This window comes from Bolinopsis microptera, chromosome 11 (genome assembly GCF_026151205.1).
Source record: "Bolinopsis microptera isolate Bmic1 chromosome 11, MBARI_Bmic_1.0, whole genome shotgun sequence".
NCBI classification, from domain to species: domain Eukaryota; kingdom Metazoa; phylum Ctenophora; class Tentaculata; order Lobata; family Bolinopsidae; genus Bolinopsis; species Bolinopsis microptera.
The window spans coordinates 14,793,945-14,814,164 of NC_087082.1; the positions used below are offsets into that span (position 1 = coordinate 14,793,945).

At 38.5% G+C, this 20,220-nt stretch overlaps 3 protein-coding genes across 7 annotated transcripts in view; all 3 read left to right on the forward strand.

Moving 5' to 3' along the window:
* Positions 1-20,220, forward strand: part of LOC134823488 (double-strand-break repair protein rad21 homolog A-like) — a 901,854-nt gene that overhangs the window by 848,857 nt on the left and 32,777 nt on the right. The window lies entirely within an intron of this gene.
* On the forward strand, positions 41-11,920 carry LOC134822891 (uncharacterized abhydrolase domain-containing protein DDB_G0269086-like). Of its 5 annotated transcripts, none has more exons than XM_063834159.1 (5): positions 44-2,125; positions 2,529-2,555; positions 3,726-3,865; positions 7,479-7,609; positions 11,000-11,920. In XM_063834159.1, exons 1-4 carry the CDS (start codon positions 508-510, stop codon positions 7,599-7,601), a joined length of 1,908 nt encoding a protein of 635 aa, XP_063690229.1. In that variant the 5' UTR covers positions 44-507; the 3' UTR covers positions 7,602-7,609; positions 11,000-11,920. The 5 variants fall into 5 exon arrangements, with proteins under 5 accessions (XP_063690232.1, XP_063690229.1, XP_063690228.1 ...); XM_063834158.1 differs by lacking the exon at positions 7,479-7,609 and adding an exon at positions 7,669-7,829; XM_063834161.1 differs by lacking the exon at positions 7,479-7,609 and adding an exon at positions 7,669-7,829 and having other exon boundaries at positions 3,777-3,865.
* Positions 15,123-16,634, forward strand: LOC134823443 (uncharacterized). Its single transcript, XM_063834899.1, has 3 exons — positions 15,123-15,337; positions 15,597-15,899; positions 16,238-16,634. The coding sequence occupies exons 1-3, from the start codon at positions 15,280-15,282 to the stop codon at positions 16,348-16,350; spliced, it is 474 nt and encodes a 157-aa protein (XP_063690969.1). The 5' UTR covers positions 15,123-15,279; the 3' UTR covers positions 16,351-16,634.

Consider the following 20,220-nt stretch of genomic DNA (forward strand, 5'->3'; position numbering starts at 1 on the left):
ACCTTGTATCCCAGGGATAGTAACTTGATTATTTCATTTTTAACACGTACAGTTTGTCTGTCTACTCTTTTCTCTACAATAATTTCTTTTAGCTATCTCGATGTTTACATGAACATATGTCGACAGTTCCTAGTAATTTTTTTCCCATTTAACGCAACACATTTTTTAAATTCTCAAAATTAAAATATTGTTTGACCTTTGATACGAATTCCTAAGCCTTATATCCTGCCTAAACACGAAATATAAACATGGTGATAACCTGACCGTAAAGGGTTTGTTTTGCTGGTTGCTTTGTCTGTTTGACACGTCTAGCGGAGTCTAATACTTATAGAGAGCCGGTTAAGTTGTTAATTACGAACTGGACTCCAGTTGCTGGACAATGGACATCAACAAAACATTAAACACTTTGCACTGCTGTTAAAATAAAAAACTGTCTAGAACAAACCTCAAGTGATTATTACATTATTACCATACAGCTCACAAGTTTACCTCAGTAGTGACGCACAAATGTCCTCCTCCCCGAAAATGGTCCGAAAATCCTCCGCTATGAGTGTTTCTCATATTTACGGAGTTAACAACCAAGGGTATGGGATAACGAACGTGGATGCGGCCTTGCCCATCAAGACCTACAAAAGGCACCAAGTTGTAGACTTCATAGAGTTAGGACAAGTGGCGTGCCCGGTGAAGGACACAACCGTTAAGGAGATCACTACTGCAAAGAACGACAGAAGATTGATGAGAGGACGAGGGGACTCTGCCTTCTCTCGAACGAGTTTCCATGAGGAGGGAGATACGGATAGTTACTATTTATCCAACGGTGGATTGATTGCAGGTGGAAGGAACGGGAAGAATGGAGTGTCACGTGAAGTCAAGGTAGTCAGCTATCCTAGAGCAAAGCCGATTGTTGCTAACTGGAACTTGGGCCCAGTTGAAGCTCATAAGTTCCATTGTGATTTCGACGAGTCCACCCTGCTCAACAGGAAACAGTTCACACCTTCAGAAGATTATGAACTGAATGAGTACGAAAGGAATAAGGCAGCGAGATTGTTACTGGCTGAAAAAAGGGACAAGGAAGAGGCAGAAGAGAGGGAGAGAAAAAGAGCGGAGCGTCTTGAGCGAGAGAGACTGGAGTCAGAGAAGTTAGCTTTAGAGCTGGCAGAATGGGAACGACTGGAACGAGAGCGCTTGGAGGCACGTAGGCTCGCTAAGCTTGAAAAAGAGAGGCTACGAGAGGAAAACCAGAGGAAGCAGAAGAAAGAAATGGAAGAAGAAAATGCCAGAAGACTGGCTGAACGAGAGGCGAAAGAGAAAAAACGAGAGGAGGAAGAGCGAGCAGAGAGGTTAAGATTACAAAAGGAGAGGGAGGAACGAGAGAGACTTGCTAAGGAGAAGAGAGAGAAGGAAGAGGCGGAACTTAGAGAGAGGGCGGCCCAGAGAGAGGCTGAGAGACTAGCCAGGTTACAGGCAAAGAAAGAAAAGGAGGAGCAAGAGGAGAGGGAGAGGAAAGCAGCAATTGAGACTGAACGATTGGAGAGGCAGAGAAAACGAGAAGAAAGGGAGAGATTAGAGAGGGAGGAGAGGGAGAGGGAAGCATTTGAGAAGGCAGAGAAGGAGCGACTAAAGAGAGAGAAGGAAGAAGCAGAGCGTAAAGCAAAAGAAGAAGCGGAGAGGTTAGCTATAGAAGAGGCAGAAAGGTTGAGATTGTGGGAGTTGGACAGAGTAGCCAGAGAAGAAAGGGAGAGGTTAGCTAAAATAGAAGCTGACAGACTTGCAGCTGAGAAAGCTGAGGCTGATCGTCTCGCGGCGATACAAGCAGAGAAGGACAGAATTGAAGCAGAGAGACTGGCTAAAATAGAAGCCGAAAGAATTGCCAAGGAGAACGCAGAAAGAGAGGCGAGAGAAAAGGCTGAGAGAGAAGCCAGGGAGGAGAAGGAGAGAGCTGAGCGGGAGGAAAAAGAAAGATTAGAAAGAGAAGCTCGGGAAGAAGCAGAACGCATTGCTAAAGAAGAAGCTGACCGTATAGCAGCGGAGAAGGCGAAGGAGGAAGCGTTTCTAAGGAAGAGAGCAGAAAGAGAGAGGAAGATGCAGGAACGTCTTGATAAAGCTAAAAAAGATAAAGAAGAAGGTAAGTTGAAAGCCGCATTCTATACCCAAATAAGATTTTAAAAGTTGATTGATTTGAAACTTTGAAATAGTATATTATACAATACAGCAATAATACAAATATGAGAGAGATTAAAAATCACATATACTACAGTAAAACCCCGATTAGTAACCGAAATCTATATACTACAGTAAAACCCCGATTTACCTCGCCCCGATTTACCGCGGATGTTTCCTTTCCTCAAACTCTGCGTTAAATCGGGGTTTCACCGTACCTAATTTAGACTTTCGTTCAATCACGAAGGTATAAGTATTTTTTTTTCGATTAGAATCATGCTGATCCTTGATTCAAATGCACTTTGTATTATTATAGTATTATTGATGAATAGTAATGATCAGCAGTGTGACACATACCGAATTTTCAGAGGAACTAAGGAAGGAGATGAATGTCGGTATGTGTTTCTGCTAACAATGATTTTATTTTTATCACATTTTATTTTGCACTGATTGTCACGGTAGATAACGGTAAATGCGCAGGTTTGTTTTGACAAATGAATGTGGTTTTGGTCACTGTCACGTGTCAAAACAAATTTTCGTCACATCCCCATAGTAACCGAAATCTATTTATGATTCGAATAAAAATTAGAACGCATTATTTTCATTTTCGACTGATGCACACAAGATTAACATTCACTTATATTTCATACCAAAAGAAAATGCGTGATTATCGTGCCTTTTTCACCACAGAAGCGTTGAGCACAGAGATCAGTCATCAGTGGTTCTAACAATACTAAGAGTCCTGTATGTTGATTAAGTGACCTGTGAATGGCAATATCTTCGGTTCTGACTGATATGTTTGATGCGGTAAAATAACGCGTATTGTTGATATTAATGAAGCCTTTAAAATAACAGAAAAATAGACTATTCCATTGACATGTAGCCATAGAAATTAGAAACAGCGTATTTAGATTATTGCAATTTCAAATTCAACAGAGATACGGTAAATTTTAGTCAGTTTTTTGCCATTAACTTGTCTATTAAGGATAAGCTTCTTCCCCTTGGCAACTCATGTCTTCTTTTTGATTGTCTCGTGGACAATTTCATTTCTAAATTTTTGCACGTGCAAATCGAAAATGTTCCATTAACTGGTCACAGAATGAAATAAACGGTTTATCCCGCTGTTATTTCACCGGGTATTGTTTAATTTAGCATTTAAATTGCCACCAACGCAGGTAGGTAAGGTCAAGTAAAAATGATAATTGAATATTGATAGTAACTTAGTAAACTATGCTAGGACATGGTATAACAGCAGGATCTAATTTTCAATGTCTATAAAGGCTTAGGTAACTGTCAACGGACGGTTTTTAAGAAGAAATTAGTTGCAATAAACTAGTAATTCAGCACACAGCTGATCTAAACAGCACGTGATGCCCATATTTGGCTATCTAACGAGCACGTGTTGTCCATATTTGGTTATCCAACGAGCACGTGTTGTCCATATTTGGCTATCTAACGAGTAAGACAATAAGGTAAAAGGTTCAGCACACTTCATCCAGCACTAAGCCTCGTGAGTTAATCCTTATTGATTGTGAAATGCGTGATTTTTATGCTGATTAACCAAGGTAAGGTCAAGTGGGGTTTGGGAGAGGAAGATAAAGAATATGGCACGGCAGGAAAGTTAGCAATCCCCGAATTCGGAGACGCGGAGCGTGAGGCACAGCTGAGAAATGTGGGAAAATTAAAGCTACCCGCCGGCTTAGAGGTAACCGTCTCATCATATTTTATCTTTCTATTACTTAAGGGTGCTGGTTCACCCTAAATGTGTTGTGAAACTCGTTTTCGATATAGTAGTTGACCGACAAACTAAGACTTATGACCGAACTTTTGAGAACTCCCGGGCCCACCCGCCCACCGGTGCCCACAGTGCAGCCAGGCCCATATTTGGTTCATTTTTGGCCCACTGCCCAGTCATACCAAATCACCTCAACATACCCAAAACCAGATTTGTATATAATCATAAACTAATTGTATCCGGATTGGACAAAAAATGGCTGAATTATGACCTAAAAACCATATGCCCATATTTGGGCATGCACACCAAATTTGATAGATTTCAGCCCATAAATTGGTCAAATATCGATGCTTCGAATGAAATTAACTTTATACGAAAGATAATTGATATTTGATCAATTTATGGGCTCAAAATGAAATCTATCGAATTTGGTGTGTATGCCCAAATATCAGCATATGGTTTTTAGCTCATAACTCAGCCATTTGTTGTCTAATCCGGATACAAGTTTGTATCTGGGTTTTTTTGGCATGTTGAGGTAATTTGGAATAATTGTGCCAAAAGACAAAAATGGACCAAAAATGGACCAAATATGTACCAAATATGGAGACGGCTGCACCGCGGGCACCGGTGGACGCCCGTGGTCCGGGACCCCCTCAAAAGTTTGGTCACGGATCTTAGTTTGTTGGTCAACTGGCTATCTCTAAAACAAGTTTCACTAAAAGATTAGGGTGAACCAGCCCCCTTAACATGACACTTATCAGATTTACTGCACCTTTGTTAATTTTTCATTTTGCTATTGGATAAGAGCATATTTTCCTATTTGATTAAGTGTTATTTGTTTGGGCAAGACCCTGAAAATAGGGGGCCCATAAAATCTTCAGTGGAAAGATCCTGTGTTCCGGGTCGGGGACACGACGTAACAGGTATAAAGTATAACTATAAACATATCACGCCGATTACAGTTCTTTATGATGCATATGGAGTAATATAATATAATATAATATAATATAATGGACTAGAAACCCGCTAGTCGAAAGCTTTGTTCGAGGAAATTTTAAAAATCAGTTATGTTTTAATTTCTCTTCATCATATAGCTCTGTTATACTGTAGACATAATGTAATTTATCTAACAATGGCGACAGCGTTGTTAGTATTCGGATTCCCAAAACGATACTTTTTACCGCATCAAAAAATACCAATCACAACCAAAGTTATGAATATAAGTCATAGCGTGAGCGTAAATGTGAGCTAGTTTTGAAATTATGACGTAGCATACAGCATAACAACGCGCGTAGTTAAGATGTCCTTGCTCGCGCACGTGCATTTTAACGTTGCTACGCAACAGCGCAGTAAACCTTTGCTAAAATAACGACATTATTCTAACGGTTATTTTACCTCACTTCCGACGTTAATTATAAAAAATCTAAAGCCTAAATCAAAATTCTAAGAATGCTATAGCCTATTCCTATCCTTTTTCTACAACCCTGCTAAAAATGGCGAGGTTTCAACTCCATTTGCATTTTGCGAGCTGGGTTTGGCATCACCAGAGGGTCATTTTGAGGTCGATTTTCGGTGTTTTTTCTTCTATGTCCCCGTTGCCGGGGAAATTTCGTCAAGTTTAAATTATAATATAGATAAACCCGGGTTCTAACCTGATGGTATCGAACAAAAGTATTAAACGAATAACATATTGAAGATTTAGTTCCACAATCCACAATTTTTAGACGGCCCCAACGTTAATGTGGCTTTTGCTATGTGTTGGTTCAGCCGAATTAATTATCATATAATCAAGTTTATTTTTTAGTTTAGTTAGTTGTCATCCGGCCAAACATTATGCAACTTATATTGCAGTACCATAATATATCAAAATAATGTCATTGTAATTTTGCATGGGTGAAATATAATGCTTGATTTATATATCTATACTATAATTTAAACTTGACGAAATTTCCCCGGCAACGGGGACATAGAAGAAAAAACACCGAAAATCGACCTCAAAATGACCCTCTGGTGAAATCAAACCCAGCTCGCAAATGGAGTTGAAACCTCGCCATTTTTAGCAGGGTTGTAGAAAAAGGATAGGAATAGGCTATAGCATTCTTAGAATTTTGATTTAGGCTTTAGATTTTTTATAATTAACGTCGGAAGTGAGGTAAAATAACCGTTAGAATAATGTCGTTATTTTAGCAAAGGTTTACTGCGCTGTTGCGTAGCAACGTTAAAATGCACGTGCGCGAGCAAGAACATCTTAACTACGCGCGTTGTTATGCTGTATGCTACGTCATAATTTCAAAACTACAAACTAGCTCACATTTACGCTCACGCTGTGACTTATATTCATAACTTTGGTTGTGATTGGTATTTTTTGATGCGGTGAAAAGTATCGTTTTGGGAATCCAAATACTAACAACGCTGTCGCCATTGTTAGATAAATTCCATTATGTCTACAGTATAACAGAGCTATATGATGAAGAGAAATTAAAACATAACTGATTTTTAAAATTTCCTCGAACAAAGCTTTGTCAAGAACACACGATCCTAAGGATATCTTGGTGCTGTCAAGTCGGGGCAATATTGCAAAGAATCCCGTGTTCAAGGATTGTCTTCATAACTAGCTATTACTTATTTTCATAGCAATCAATTTTCATATAATAATTTCATATAATGATAATAATTTTGAATTAACGTTTTGTCAACCTACGTAAATATCCATTTATTAACCTATTTGATTTAGGATCTAAAGTCATTTGATAAATTATGTCATTTTACCAATTTCATTCAGCACAAATTTCCTTTTTTATTTATCACAATTCTTTCATACTTGACCATTGTTAATGATTTGGCCCGGCGCGCGCTACTTCGTAGCTCGTGCCGTCATTTCGAGAAGAAAGCGGCGCGCGCTACTTCGAAGAAATTTAGACGAGTAACATCCGTCAATTTCATACGTAAAAACTTCAATTTGAACAGATCTATCAAATGAGACGATGAGGGACCTGACATTTACCGAAATGATTCAAATGTGTAATTCATATATTTTCAGTGAAGCAGGGTTCGGGAACTAAAGCATATTTGTTGGATTGTTTGACCATTGACTAGCGATGACCGATAAATACCTATATATATTTATAACTTTGGTTGTGATTGAAATTTTTTGATGCGGTAAAAAGTATTGTTTTGGGGCTATATGATGAAGAGAAATTAAAACATAACTGATGCTTAAAATTTCCTCGAACAAAGCTTTCGACTAGCGGCGGGTTTCTAGTATATATATATTTGAGACATTCAGTGAAACAGTAAAACACGAAATTCACATTAAGCTATCGATTGTGTAATCTTTACATGTCTCATTCTGAAAGCAAGTTTATTAAAATAACTGTTCTATGAAGTAAATTAAAAACAAATTAAATTAAAAAAATATATATAATATATTATATATATAATAATTACATGAATTTTCAAATGAAATAAAATATCAGGCTGATTTGGTTCCATAATCCCACGGTTGCTGTTTTAATTCCATAATCTCAGGGTTGTTGTTTTTATTACACAGGAACCATCCTGCTATGCACTAATGTTCAAATAGCAACTCCAGGGTGAAGTTAAAAAACCAATCAAGAAAGTGGGCAAGTTAAATGTTGGCGCATTTGGCGGGGCTGCTGAAGAGTCCGGACCACCTGCCCCAAAACGTTCCTGGAAGAAAAAGTAGATTCTTTTGTAAGTGAAACTTAGCATTTTTCTTTTGTTGTGATTCCTTTACTATCTCTCCCCACTAGGGCGGAAAGAAGCCGGCACGCAGGCAGTCTCAGGTGGGCAAACTGAAAATTGCAGCCTTCGCCACCAAGGCTGGCGACGGTAACCTAAAACCAGCCCCGATTAGAAGACGATCAAGTGCTGTGGATCCAAAACTGAAGCCTCCCGGCCAATAGTTCCCAGGGTAACAACTGCATTAGAAATCAGATAGCACTGGTAGAGCACAGCTAGCACTGTTGCCTCTACTGTAGAGCACTGCATAGTATGGAGAGCACTGTTAGCAGCACTTAGCATCATTCTTTCGAGCAGTAATCATGGTAATCACCATCATTATTTCTAAGAGTAGCCATGGTAACCATCATCATTCTTTCTAACAGTAACCATGGTAACCATCATCATTATTTCTAAGAGTAGCCATGGTAACCATCATCATTATTTCTAAGAGTAGCCATGGTAACCATGGTAACCATCATCATTCTTTCTAACAGTAACCATGGTAACCATCATCATTATTTCTAAGAGTAGCCATGGTAACCATCATCATTCTTTCTAACAGTAACCATGGTAACCATGGTAACCATCATCGTTCTTTCTAACAGTAACTATGGTAACCATGGTAACCATCATCATTCTTTCTAACAGTAACCATGGTAACCATCATCATTCTTTCTAATAGTAACCATGGTAACCACCATCATTCTTTCTAACAGTAACCATGGTAACCACCATCATTCTTTCTAACAGTAACAATGGTAACCACCATCATTCTTTCTAACAGTAACCATGGTAACCACCATCATTCTTTCTAACAGTAACCATGGTAACCATGGTAACCACCATCATTCTTTCTAACAGTAACCATGGTAACCACCATCATTCTTTCTAACAGTAACAATGGTAACCACCATCATTCTTTCTAACAGTAACCATGGTAACCACCATCATTCTTTCTAACAGTATAACCATGGTAACCATGGTAACCATCATCATTCTTTCTAACAGTAACCGTGGTAACCACCATCATTCTTTCTAACAGTAACCAAATGAAAGTAATACAACTCACATTTCTTATTATTTGTAATATATCTTTTACTAATGATTCACTCATTATGGCCACATAATTCGCATACTCCCTGCACGTCTGCACGCTCACGATATGAAGCATATATAATATATAATTATAAGTACATAGCATGAAGTTTAGTAACTTATTGTGCACCCAAATTAAGTAAAATGATCGCAGAATGAGCTAAAAAGCCCTAACGGCTTAGATTGGCACGTAGATTATTCAGAACTTATTAATTTCGCGTCAGTATATTGCGCACTTGGTCCAGAAAATCTTCTTAAAAATCTTTTGATGATATCGAAATTGGAGTGCTCTTATGCGCAATAATTTGACCATTTGTCGAGTTTTCCAAGGAGAATTAAAAGAGTTAAATGTTATTGGTTGTTGAGCCGTTCACTTGATTTGTCATAGCTGCATTCATTTATCGCCCTAGAACGCTGGTTTTATCGGAAAGATCTTATAAATGAGCGCAGAATATGATCATTGTGCTAAGTGAGCGTGATTGAACTCAAATGAGTTCAGGATAGTGGGCATTTTTAACATCGCACCATTATCTCTGTATGTGAATTAAACCAGTAAATATTCTGACGATATCATTGGTCACCAAGGTAACCAATACCAGGTACAAGTTGTCACAAAAACTAAAAAGCCCAACAAGCCTCGCTTGTATGGCGCCGTTGAAAGGTATTGTCGACACTATTTCCACTTTCCCTGCACAGCTACCCTCCTCATTCCAGGGAACTACCGGCCAGGCAGCACCCTGGTTTACAGTTTACACCGGATAATGTGAACTCACGTGCTACCTAGCATCAGTCACGTGACGCACACACATGCGCACAGGTCATGTGACTGTTCAATGCGCAGTCAGCTGAGATAATGAGATTGTGAGAGACCACCTGCTCACAGTATCCATCTAGGCAGCCTATTAGCCTCTGGCCACTTCCGGAGCCCACAAAAACCACCACGACTAGGCATGGACTATTAAATTACCGAGTTTTTTCAGCAAGCGTTTTTATTTTGTGCAGAAAGATGAGTGGTGGTCGTGTGATATGGTATTCGGAGGGTGAGACCTTTTTCTTTGCTGGACATATTTAGATATTTACCATCGAACATTACTTTATATGGTAGTGTTACCAAACATTACCCTATATGGTAGTGCTGCCATTGTTAGACAGAATTGTATTTAACATAATATTCTTGTTTAAGATTATGCGAATTTGCTCCAGCTGAATTTAGGATGTGCAGCTGAGGCCAATAAATCGTGGTCCGGTAGTTTCATTGCTGTGGCATGTATGTCACAGGCAGATGAATATTCGAAGATATCCGAGCAGTCATTATATCAAGGAGCCGATGTAATGGAGCCATCAATCCTGGATATTATAACCAACGATGCCGATCATGATCAATTGTTGAGGTTATGATGCAGCCACCAAGCCCTGGTGGCACCAAGACCTCTAGGTATTGCTTCTTAATATAAAGTTACCCAGTAACACCAGTTCTGCCGCCCAGAACAGTCAGAACACCCCTAACACCGCCATCTTGTGATCCGTGGAGATAATAGCTCTACTGAAATGGCTTCATTACAAGGTTTGAAGGTTAACCCACCAGCAAAAAGCGACTTCTAAAAGCCATCAGGACCATGTATAAATTGTATCTTTAACCACGTCCACCTAAATGGCAGACCAGGTTGAGGCTTGTGACTGACTTCACAGGGCACATATCAGCTGTGAACAGTGGCGAGGGACTGTGGTAATATATTCCGTGCAGACTGCAGGCGGAAACTGACCGAGTGTTCAATAATAGCACTTAGATTTTATCACTCATCTCCTGAGTTGTAGACAGCATTTTATTCTCAGATATGTATTAGCAGATTCTCTTAGCGCACTTAGTGGTGCTATTTTATTTTGAATTCTAAACCTATTCTAAAACATAAACCAGCTGTGTGTTATAGGTTAACACTTCAGCCCGGTGTTAATGGTTTCGATTTTGTCCGTTTTTGGAAAATAATAAAACTAGCTGCCCTAAGGGACTCACTTTATCTTTCTATTAGTATTAGCACCATTATAATAATAGCATGTCTACAAAATTCACTTTAGTTTTACTTCCCAATACAATAATACATTCCTTATAGTACGTCTTCTTTAATCCCACTTCAAACTTTCTCTACTAGTACTATAAATCCTCACACTTAATATTACGAAGTTTCTTAACACTAACTAAGAGCATGGGAACAAGTTATGAAGTTAAATTAATAACAGTATAACTATAATAACAGCACCTAATTTCAGACAGAACAGAGGTTGGAATGAGGTTGAGTGAGATGCCGCCAGTCCCTAGATTTAATAGAGACTACCGCACCCCTTCTCCTTCCATCCAGTCTTCTTCTCCTCTCTACAAAGCGTTCGTCCAGGCGTTCGGGCCCCAGGAGTACGGGCAAGGTAGGACCGCAGCTGAACGTTACGGGCTTGTTGCCAACGCGACCAGCGCTGCAGACAAGGTTTTCTTCGCTGCGCAGGTGGACAAAAAGGCAGAAAAATATGCACGTGCTATTCCAGTTAACTATGAAAAAGTAAAGAGTCCAAAAACTTCACCCCTGATGGAGAAACGTGTGATAAACAGTATTACGCACAAGTATAAGTACTACGACTATGAGCTTCCTAAACGGATATACACTGACAAGAGCCTCATGTACGCATAAACTGAAAAGTCGTTACTTTACTCCTGACAATAGCTGCTGAGATACTGATATTCTTATATACATATTATATTACCATATATAGTGATACCCTAATGATATTACCGTATATGGCAATGTTACCTTGACAATATTACCGTATATGGCAGGAAAACTCTACCATTTATGAGTATCACGTGATATTTAAAAAGGGTAGAACTAGATTAACCAGCACTAGTAGGTAGTGTTTTATAAACTATAACTTAGATAATATTTTGATTCCAAAACATTAAATCACTTATTTCTTGTTTTTTTCTAGATATTCGATATATGATGACCTTATTAGTTATTATGAAGGCGGTATGAAGGCGGTGTTGTGTGAATTTGTGCATGACTTTGATTATGTTTAAGCGTCAATTTTCTTATAGGATTTTTGTTTTAAATATCGAGAGAAGGTTACCTTTTTGCTTGAACTGCATGGTTTGATTATGATTCTTTCAGAAAGAATGCATTTTATTTTTGTTGATAAGTGAAAGCCGAACTATTTTCATTTGTCACGTGTCACTTATAGAAGTATACAGGTAGGGAGGTAACTTATTTTGACACGTGTACTTTATTAGCAGGGAAGTGTTAAAAGATTATCGGGAATTCAAAAAAGTTAGGACTGGCACCTTATAGGGAGGCGGCATTTTTCCGCATTTAGATGTTTTTAAAGAAACAAATATCCAATTATTGTATCACCCTGTCCACTTTAACGTTAGGTCGACGCGGACAAAAATATCTAGGGTACAAAAAATAAGTCCCTGTGGGTTTAGAATACTTCATCGCACCAATATTAACAAAGTTACGAGTAGTAAGCAAGAGTGATTCCGGGTTTTGATTGTTCAATACTGGAATTAGAATCTGGTTGAATAACCACGGTCACGTATAAAACAAATATGTCTCATCTCTCCACCAGTAGTAATAATAATAATTTGGTCGACCGCAGTCGGGGAGCCGATTTCCCTGTCTAATCGCATTTCGGCCACGGTCCTTTCGGTACAGATTTCCCTGCAGTATAGTCGGGACGCAACCCCAGGCATATACACTCGTGTTACTGTTAAATTCACAGCTCTAATGAAAGCCACTACCATTTACACCATGGTTTGGTGAGTGACGGCTGCCCTTCAGTTTTTGAGATTTTGGCCCAACTGGGATTCGAACTCGCAACGTCCTGGCCAGTAGACAGGCGGATTAACCGACTGAGCCACTGAGCCAACCAACTGAGCCACTGAGCCACCAGTAGTGGCAGTATCTATAAAAATACTATAAGTATAAGATATAGATCTGTTCATTTTATTATGAAAAAAGTAAATTTAAAATATTATAATTATATCGGAAATATAAAGGGTCAATATGATATTTCCATGTCACCATCACTGTAAAGCCATATCAGGTGAGGACTAGTTTTCTAAAAGCATTTCTGTGCATGAATGTGTTGTCCATATTCACGCGAACCACCCCAATGATAATTTATAAGTAGAATTAACTAACTAGAGCATATATAGACATAAGATATTGTTCGGATATTTTCAGTTTCTAACCATCATGATGTCCTATATACTGTCCACTCTTCACTCCAGCAGATTGGGTTCTGATCTGGACTTTAAAGCCGATTGTAGACCCTCCTCCGCTAATCCAGGGAGACGAGAAGGGTCTGAGTTAAACCTCTCTGATCTAGTACGAGCAGCTCCTACTGGAGCCAAGTAACCATTAGTAGACTCAACTGTCTCTGATGGTCCACTAGTCTCAGTTTCTAAACTCTGGTAGATGTGCTCCTCTTCTCCAGGCGAACTGTCCTCTGGATCCTGACCAGTGCTCGTCTCTTCCTCTCCAGTGGGGTTTTCCTGATGTTGCTTCAACACACTCCTCACCGTGTTCCCCCACATAACTCTAGCTGTAGAGCTGCAGTCCCCGTTCTGCTCTCTTCTCTCCCCAGATTCTGTCACTGTGGGAGTTTACTGTACTCAGAGGCAGTGTAAAGGGGAGTTTGGTTAGATACCTGGATGATATGAGAGTGGGTCACGACGGGAGAGGCGACTACAGGTATTATCTGGAAGGGAGGGATAGCGTACTGGGCGAGGGGTTGAAAAGAGGACTGCACAATGTTTAGTACTGGCTGGCTACCGGAGGACTGCACCATGTTTAGTACTGGCTGGCTACCGGAAGACTGCACCATATTCACATAGAGTGGGACTTGGTGTGGGATAGAGGTTGTCGGTGTGACAGGTGGAGGTGGCGGAGGTGGTGCTGTTGGTTCCAGAGCTTGCGCTGTCTCTTGTGCACCAGAGGGTCCCTCCTCTTTAGAAATGTGCTGCGTGTCAGTGGTCCGACTTGGGTTATTTGTCGGTACCGGCTGCAGGCTGGTACTTTTCTGAATCGTCCTTTTTTTTCCTCGTGTAGTATATGATCGCCCCTGAAACGTTATATTTCCACTGTTAAAATATTTAACATTAAATTTTATCAACGTCAAATGACTCTACAATTATAAATTATGATTTGAGTTTGACAAGGTCTCAGATGACACAGCTAGGAGATCCAGCAAGATTTGACATATTTCTACCGTCCACAAGCACATTTCGTGAAGCAATGACTGATCCTCATTTTTGCATAAGCACGCATATAAGCTATATGTCAAACTTAATGTGTGCTTGTGATGGAGCACATGTTTGCTTATTGTATTATGACTCAATCAAATGGGCGGCGCTCAGCCTGTCATTCCGCAGCAGCTTTATGTTCATGAACACTGTGATCAGCCTGGTATGGGGTCCCCAACTAAATTACAATTACACAATTTAATGCAATTTTACAGTTCAATTTTACAGTTCAATTTTACAGTTCAATTTTACAGTTCAATTTTACAGTTAAATTTTACAGATATTTCCGAGATTGTGTAATAAGTTATTATAGTAAGAAATCATTTATTCTCACAAGTAATACCTTATCAGTTATCGGACCTTATTTGAACGGACATTAATTTAACCTTTATTATGTTGATTTTGGAGGAGTGAATCATGGTCGCGTCGGGGTGGCTCGTTTTATAAACGGAAAGGATTACACAATTATCGGATGGTGATCGTGTTAAGAGACCTAGCCACTAACTGACTAACAATAGCCTAGCCATGCTATAACTGATAATACAAATAGTTCTTCAACTTACTCTTAACGGACACAATATTATATAACAATAATTATAATATATTATATGTTACGGTCATCAAGAGGGTGAGGATTCCATGATCACGATTCAGGTGCATAGTAGCTAAAACGCCTGCTAGTCGCCTTTGCAGTTTAGAGAACTTAGGTATCTTCATAAGTAGATTGCTTGTTAGTCTTGTTTTGGTTTCTTTGACAGCCATATCATCTTTATTCAGTTGAAGTTGAACCAACTCCTGTTACTGTTAGTGTTATAAAATTAAATAATAGATCACAATGGTAAATAATTCACAAGCACGTTTCGAGAAGCAATGTGAATGATTCCTCACTCATCTGTTTGTACCGGTCCATCACCTTTGTAATCATTAAGTCTGTACAATTATTTTCTCAGCAGCCATAAATTCTCCTTTTTCTTTCTATCCAGTTGAATCAAGCGTTCTAAAAGTAAAGGGCTCAATTTACCGACTTTTGTATTTTAAAATTACTGCATTTTATTTCGAGGCAGCCTTAAATTTTGACTTTTAAATGATGCATATTATTCACATTCACAATGTCGCTATAAAACTGCCAAAGGCAAATTATTTTCTGTCATTTACTTTTATGATCAGTTACCTATAAGTATAACAGTTACAGCCAAGAATATTTTTTATATTATTCAATAGTTAACCCAATAGATATCGTAGAAAAGGTAAAGTTGAGATGATCTATTCATTAGCAGTAATGCTTATTGTCGCATCACTGGACAACGTAAAATCTGGTAACGAATCTCACTTTGTCCAACAGCCCTATAAAATCCCTTAATCTCTTAAGAGTTTCTAAATCGCTAGTTCCCACAAAGCCCCAACTTAACAAGTTTCAATCTACGAAGATAGGTTCCTGCAGGATAAGGAAAATAAAGTGCAACAATTGTAAGAATCATTGCTGATTGCATGTCTGAATTTTGAAGGAGCCAATACACAATATCAGCAACAGATGATCAGGTTTGGCGTAAAACTAACTAACAAGCAAATTTTCAGTGGAATATTTTACGGATTTGTTAGTGACTGCCAACACGTTTGACGTGATCGGGTTTTTGGGGAAAGCAGTTACAATGAAAGCCACTGTGAGCTACCCTCGCCTCATCGCAGATTACATAACTTGGATAAAGATGCAAGGGGACATGCCCGAGGACGGCCGAATACAGATAACATTCGATCTCAAAACAAATGAGTCTAGTCTCCGTATAAATGAGTTGCAGTATGACGATGCGGGCACCTACTACTGTACTGTCATGATGACGGGAGTCAGCAAGAGCGTCGGTATAACACTGAGCGTCGTCGGTAAGTGCCTTCAGAGTAAATATAAATTGATTAGCAAAATATGTGATTGTGATGATTTTAGTAATAAAGTAAAAAATGTAATATTGGTATCACGTAATTTAATCATAATGTCCGATCAATTAACGTCCGATAGGTAGGTGCAGCATAATCAAAAATACTGCATGCGTTTTCGTTAGAGCACGATCCTCTCATTTCTGATCAATAAATCATAACTCTGTCCACTAGATTAAGATATGCATAGCTAACAATTTATTAATTATTTGTTATAGATATGGCTTTACTGAGCCAAGAAAAATGAATAAGATTCCTTTCTTTTACTAAATTTACTTCCCCACCAGAAGAAGACGAGATTGAACACGGAGACAACAACAACTACTCTTACGCAGTAACAGAAAAAATCAGCTCAATCCTTCTTTTTGGACTCCTGTTTGCTTTGAACATGAACAATTAAACTTTTAGTAATAGTGGACTGGAAATGTCGTAGTCGTACGGTATAAAAACTACTTTAACGTATTTTTTAATCGAAATGTTGGAGAAATGAACTTAAACTTTCAAGCATGAATGAAAATATATATTTATATCATTATTCTATACTAATATATTTTAAACATAACGAAATCTTTCCGGCATACAACACAACAAAAAATAACCAAAAACTGACGCTTCGATGTGAACTATTTCAATTCAGCTTGCAAATGAAGTTGAAAACTCGCGAATTTTATTTGCATGGTTACAGAAAAAGAATATGTTAATTTTGAGAATCTTGTCATTTTATGTTTTAGAATTTGTATATTTAATTTTATATATTAAGTTTTCCTTTATTATATCTAGTAATTTATATTCAGTAATAGTCGTGGGGTGTGAATTGAAGATTCCAAATGATCATGGCGATTGGCGCAGGCGCGCAGCATTCGCCAAAATATACACATATCTGTGTACATTGTACATGCTTAATACTTATCCTTTTTATATGAGTAAGCGCAAGCTCTGTAGCGCGATGCACTACTGGCCGCGCAAGCTGTGGGACTGTAATTGATTCACCTTGTCAATCATTCGCAGCTCGGTATACGAGGCCGGGGAGGCCCAGTGGTTCATTTTGCCGATCTACCGAAGTGGTGTCATACGTTGTATGACCCGCCGCGCACGATCGAGTGCGCGGCTCCCGGCTGACTGTATCGTAGAAACTCTACAGTAAAACGACAATGGGGTCACAACTACTACTACTAGCTATAGTGAAACGACAATAGGGGTCATGATGTGTCACGTGATACCACCGAAGTGTGGTTGCGAGAAGAATTATTTGATGCGCGGCGCGGCCCAGTATAGTGCATCGCACTACAAGATTGTAAAATTAAAAGTAAGCTATACCAATGTATTTTTACGCTGATTTCAAATAAAACCTAATAAGTAGCATACAAATCATTTCTTGGCAAGTTATGAGCAAATGACCGTTTTTGTCGGACGCGTGCACGTGACAGGCTTGTAAAACGTTATTTGAGCTGCAATGTAAGTGTATATGGTATATGCTTTAAAAACGATTCAAGCTAGTTTTGGTTTTAGAGTATGAATCAGGAATCTAATCGTGAATTCATAATATAAAGATTTGAAGTAAAAAGTTTTGCACCTTAATTTTAAATAATTTACTATTAAAATTTTCGAAATTGAAATCAATAATTACTTTTACAAATCACAAATGTACACAAAACATTTGTAAAAAATGTAATTGCGATCATTTGGGGTCTTTTTGAAAAAACAATTTTAAAAATTTGGGCGAGCAATTTAGTGGGAACAATATAAATTTAACAAATGATACTTGTCTACATTTCTTCGAATTGGCGCGCGCAGCGCAACTTTCTTCTCAAAATATTGGCCCAAGGCAAGGTTCTACAAATCAGCACCTTGTCTCGGGTACGGTCAGTTTACTTACAATAAACAACATATTATGCTTGGGTCAAAACGTACAAAGTAGGACCCATTGAAATGCCTAAGCCGCGCGTCTTACAAGATAATCATTAAACAATTGTCGATTGTTTAATTCCTGTTGGCTATTAAATTCCTAATTACATGGATGTACATTCTGCAGCCACATGAATACATGACAATGAACCCAAAAGTACCATACTATAACACATTTATGGTTTAGCGATTCATGATTTATGGATTAAAAATGTTAAAATTGTAAATATCTGCTGTAAAATCATTAAAATTGTTTTATTCATGATCAATGATCGATTGTTTTTATGCATAATACAATTTAGTTGTGCGCCTGTCATGTCCTTCGTACGTATTCAGTTTACTATTATAAATACGCACACCTTTTAAACCCTTCATGCGGTGTTAAAACATGTTTAAGGGTGACGCGCATAAACTATTTAATCCATTTAAAAATATTCCTTTACAAACGTATAAAAATTCTCAACTTTTGATAATTTTGGTGATTATGGTACGTGATTTTGTTAATTTATAATACATCTACTCCCAGACCTTAAATGATCGAAAGTAAACTGAAGACGTACAAAGGACATGACAGGCACACAACTATATTAATTTCATACAATAGAAATTTATTGTAAATAATATTTTGGGAGATAAAATTATTAGTACTATCAACTATATTTTTTATTCGCTTAGCTGGTTTAGTGGTATAAATCTGTTTTAGTGGTATAAATTTGGTTTAGTGGTATAAATCTGGTTTAGTAGTCTAAATCAGGCAGTAAGGTAGTACGTTTCGTGAAAAGTCAGGGTGAGATGTGCCGTGACCGAAAATTGAACCCACGACCTCCTCATAATCGCTCGGTTATTATACCATTTAGCTATCTCTCCGACAATTCAGCCACAATAATTCGATACTTGTAATACAAACTAATTGCCATATAACTATACTTTATCCTACTATATTATGTATTGAGAGGAATTCCCGTGGGACCTCAAATTACTATGTAATCAGAACGTTTATATTTATGATTCACGGTCTTTTGTTGAATTGTAAAAATGCTCAATATAACATGGAGCTTCACTGCTTTATCAATCCGGGCAGGCACCGGGGGGTATACATCCCAACACCTCTGGTCGGGACATAGTGTTGGGCTACTTCAGATATGGTCATGAAGAGAATTGGTGCCATGTATAGAAGTAAAGCACTGCTACCCATTAAATATAGGAAAACTAGCAGTTCCTTTCCTTAATTTTCTGTCTTCTTAATGCTTTAATGTCTCGCAATAAAATATTTTACAACCTTGTTTGATCACACTTCTAGAGCATAAGCAGTCTTGAAAGCTAAGTGGTCGCTCACTTACCTACTTATAGTGGCGCTCAACCTTCTTAATTCGTGTAAAATACTTCGAACCAGCCACCATTACCCAAACTAAATGAAACAAAATCACTGTACAAGTTTTACAAAAAAAACACCATATATACGATGGGCACATAGCTCACTCCACACTATGCTCTGTCAAATATATACACCCCTCCCAACTCTCTAACCTGAGTGGTTCCCGCCCCACCAAATCATCTGCATGGTGACGTCAACAGACAGGATAGTACCAAATATGTTAACATAAGATGAAAACAGCCCAGTGGTTCTTAGGATGAAGCTCCAAGAATGGCCTTTAATTTCAAACACAACTTCAATCACAACGACCGGAGTCGGTATTTTTCTAGGATAATTTTGGGTAATCGCGTCGAATTTACTTGAATTGATTTAGATTTTGGACTGGACTGAGAACTATGGTCACAGCAAATTGGACGATTTAGAGACAGTAATTTAGCGATGCCGGGGTAAAGCTACCGACATAATATGGTAAATATTATAAGTATATCAGGAAAATCGTTACTACAAAACAGGTACGATGTAAAAACATTGGGGGACAAAGTGGCCACGACTGGCAGGCCAAAATGGAGGAGGAGCCCCGTACTTGATCAGGAACTGACGAAACTTCGTGTTCCGTTCACATAGTAGCGGTGGCCACTGGCGGTGACGATTGGGAGATGGATTGGGGAGATTGATCAGAATCTATTGCAGTCAAACTACGAACTTTATTCATTATCTCTGCCGCAATGCCGTGAATCTTAGACTTACCAAATTTCTTCCTCATCTCTACCGTTAGACTGTGAAACTTAGACTTAATCCCCTTGGCAGCTCGTCCCATACCACACCAATGCATGATTGTATCGTCGTATATTCCTATGGGATTGATAATGGAGTTGATAGGCAAGAAGAAGATGCAGAATATAAAGTACCAGCTGGAAGTGTCTACAAGTCCAGTGTAGTTAACAACGCACACGATTATGAAAGGTAGCCACGTTAAAACGTCAGTCGTTA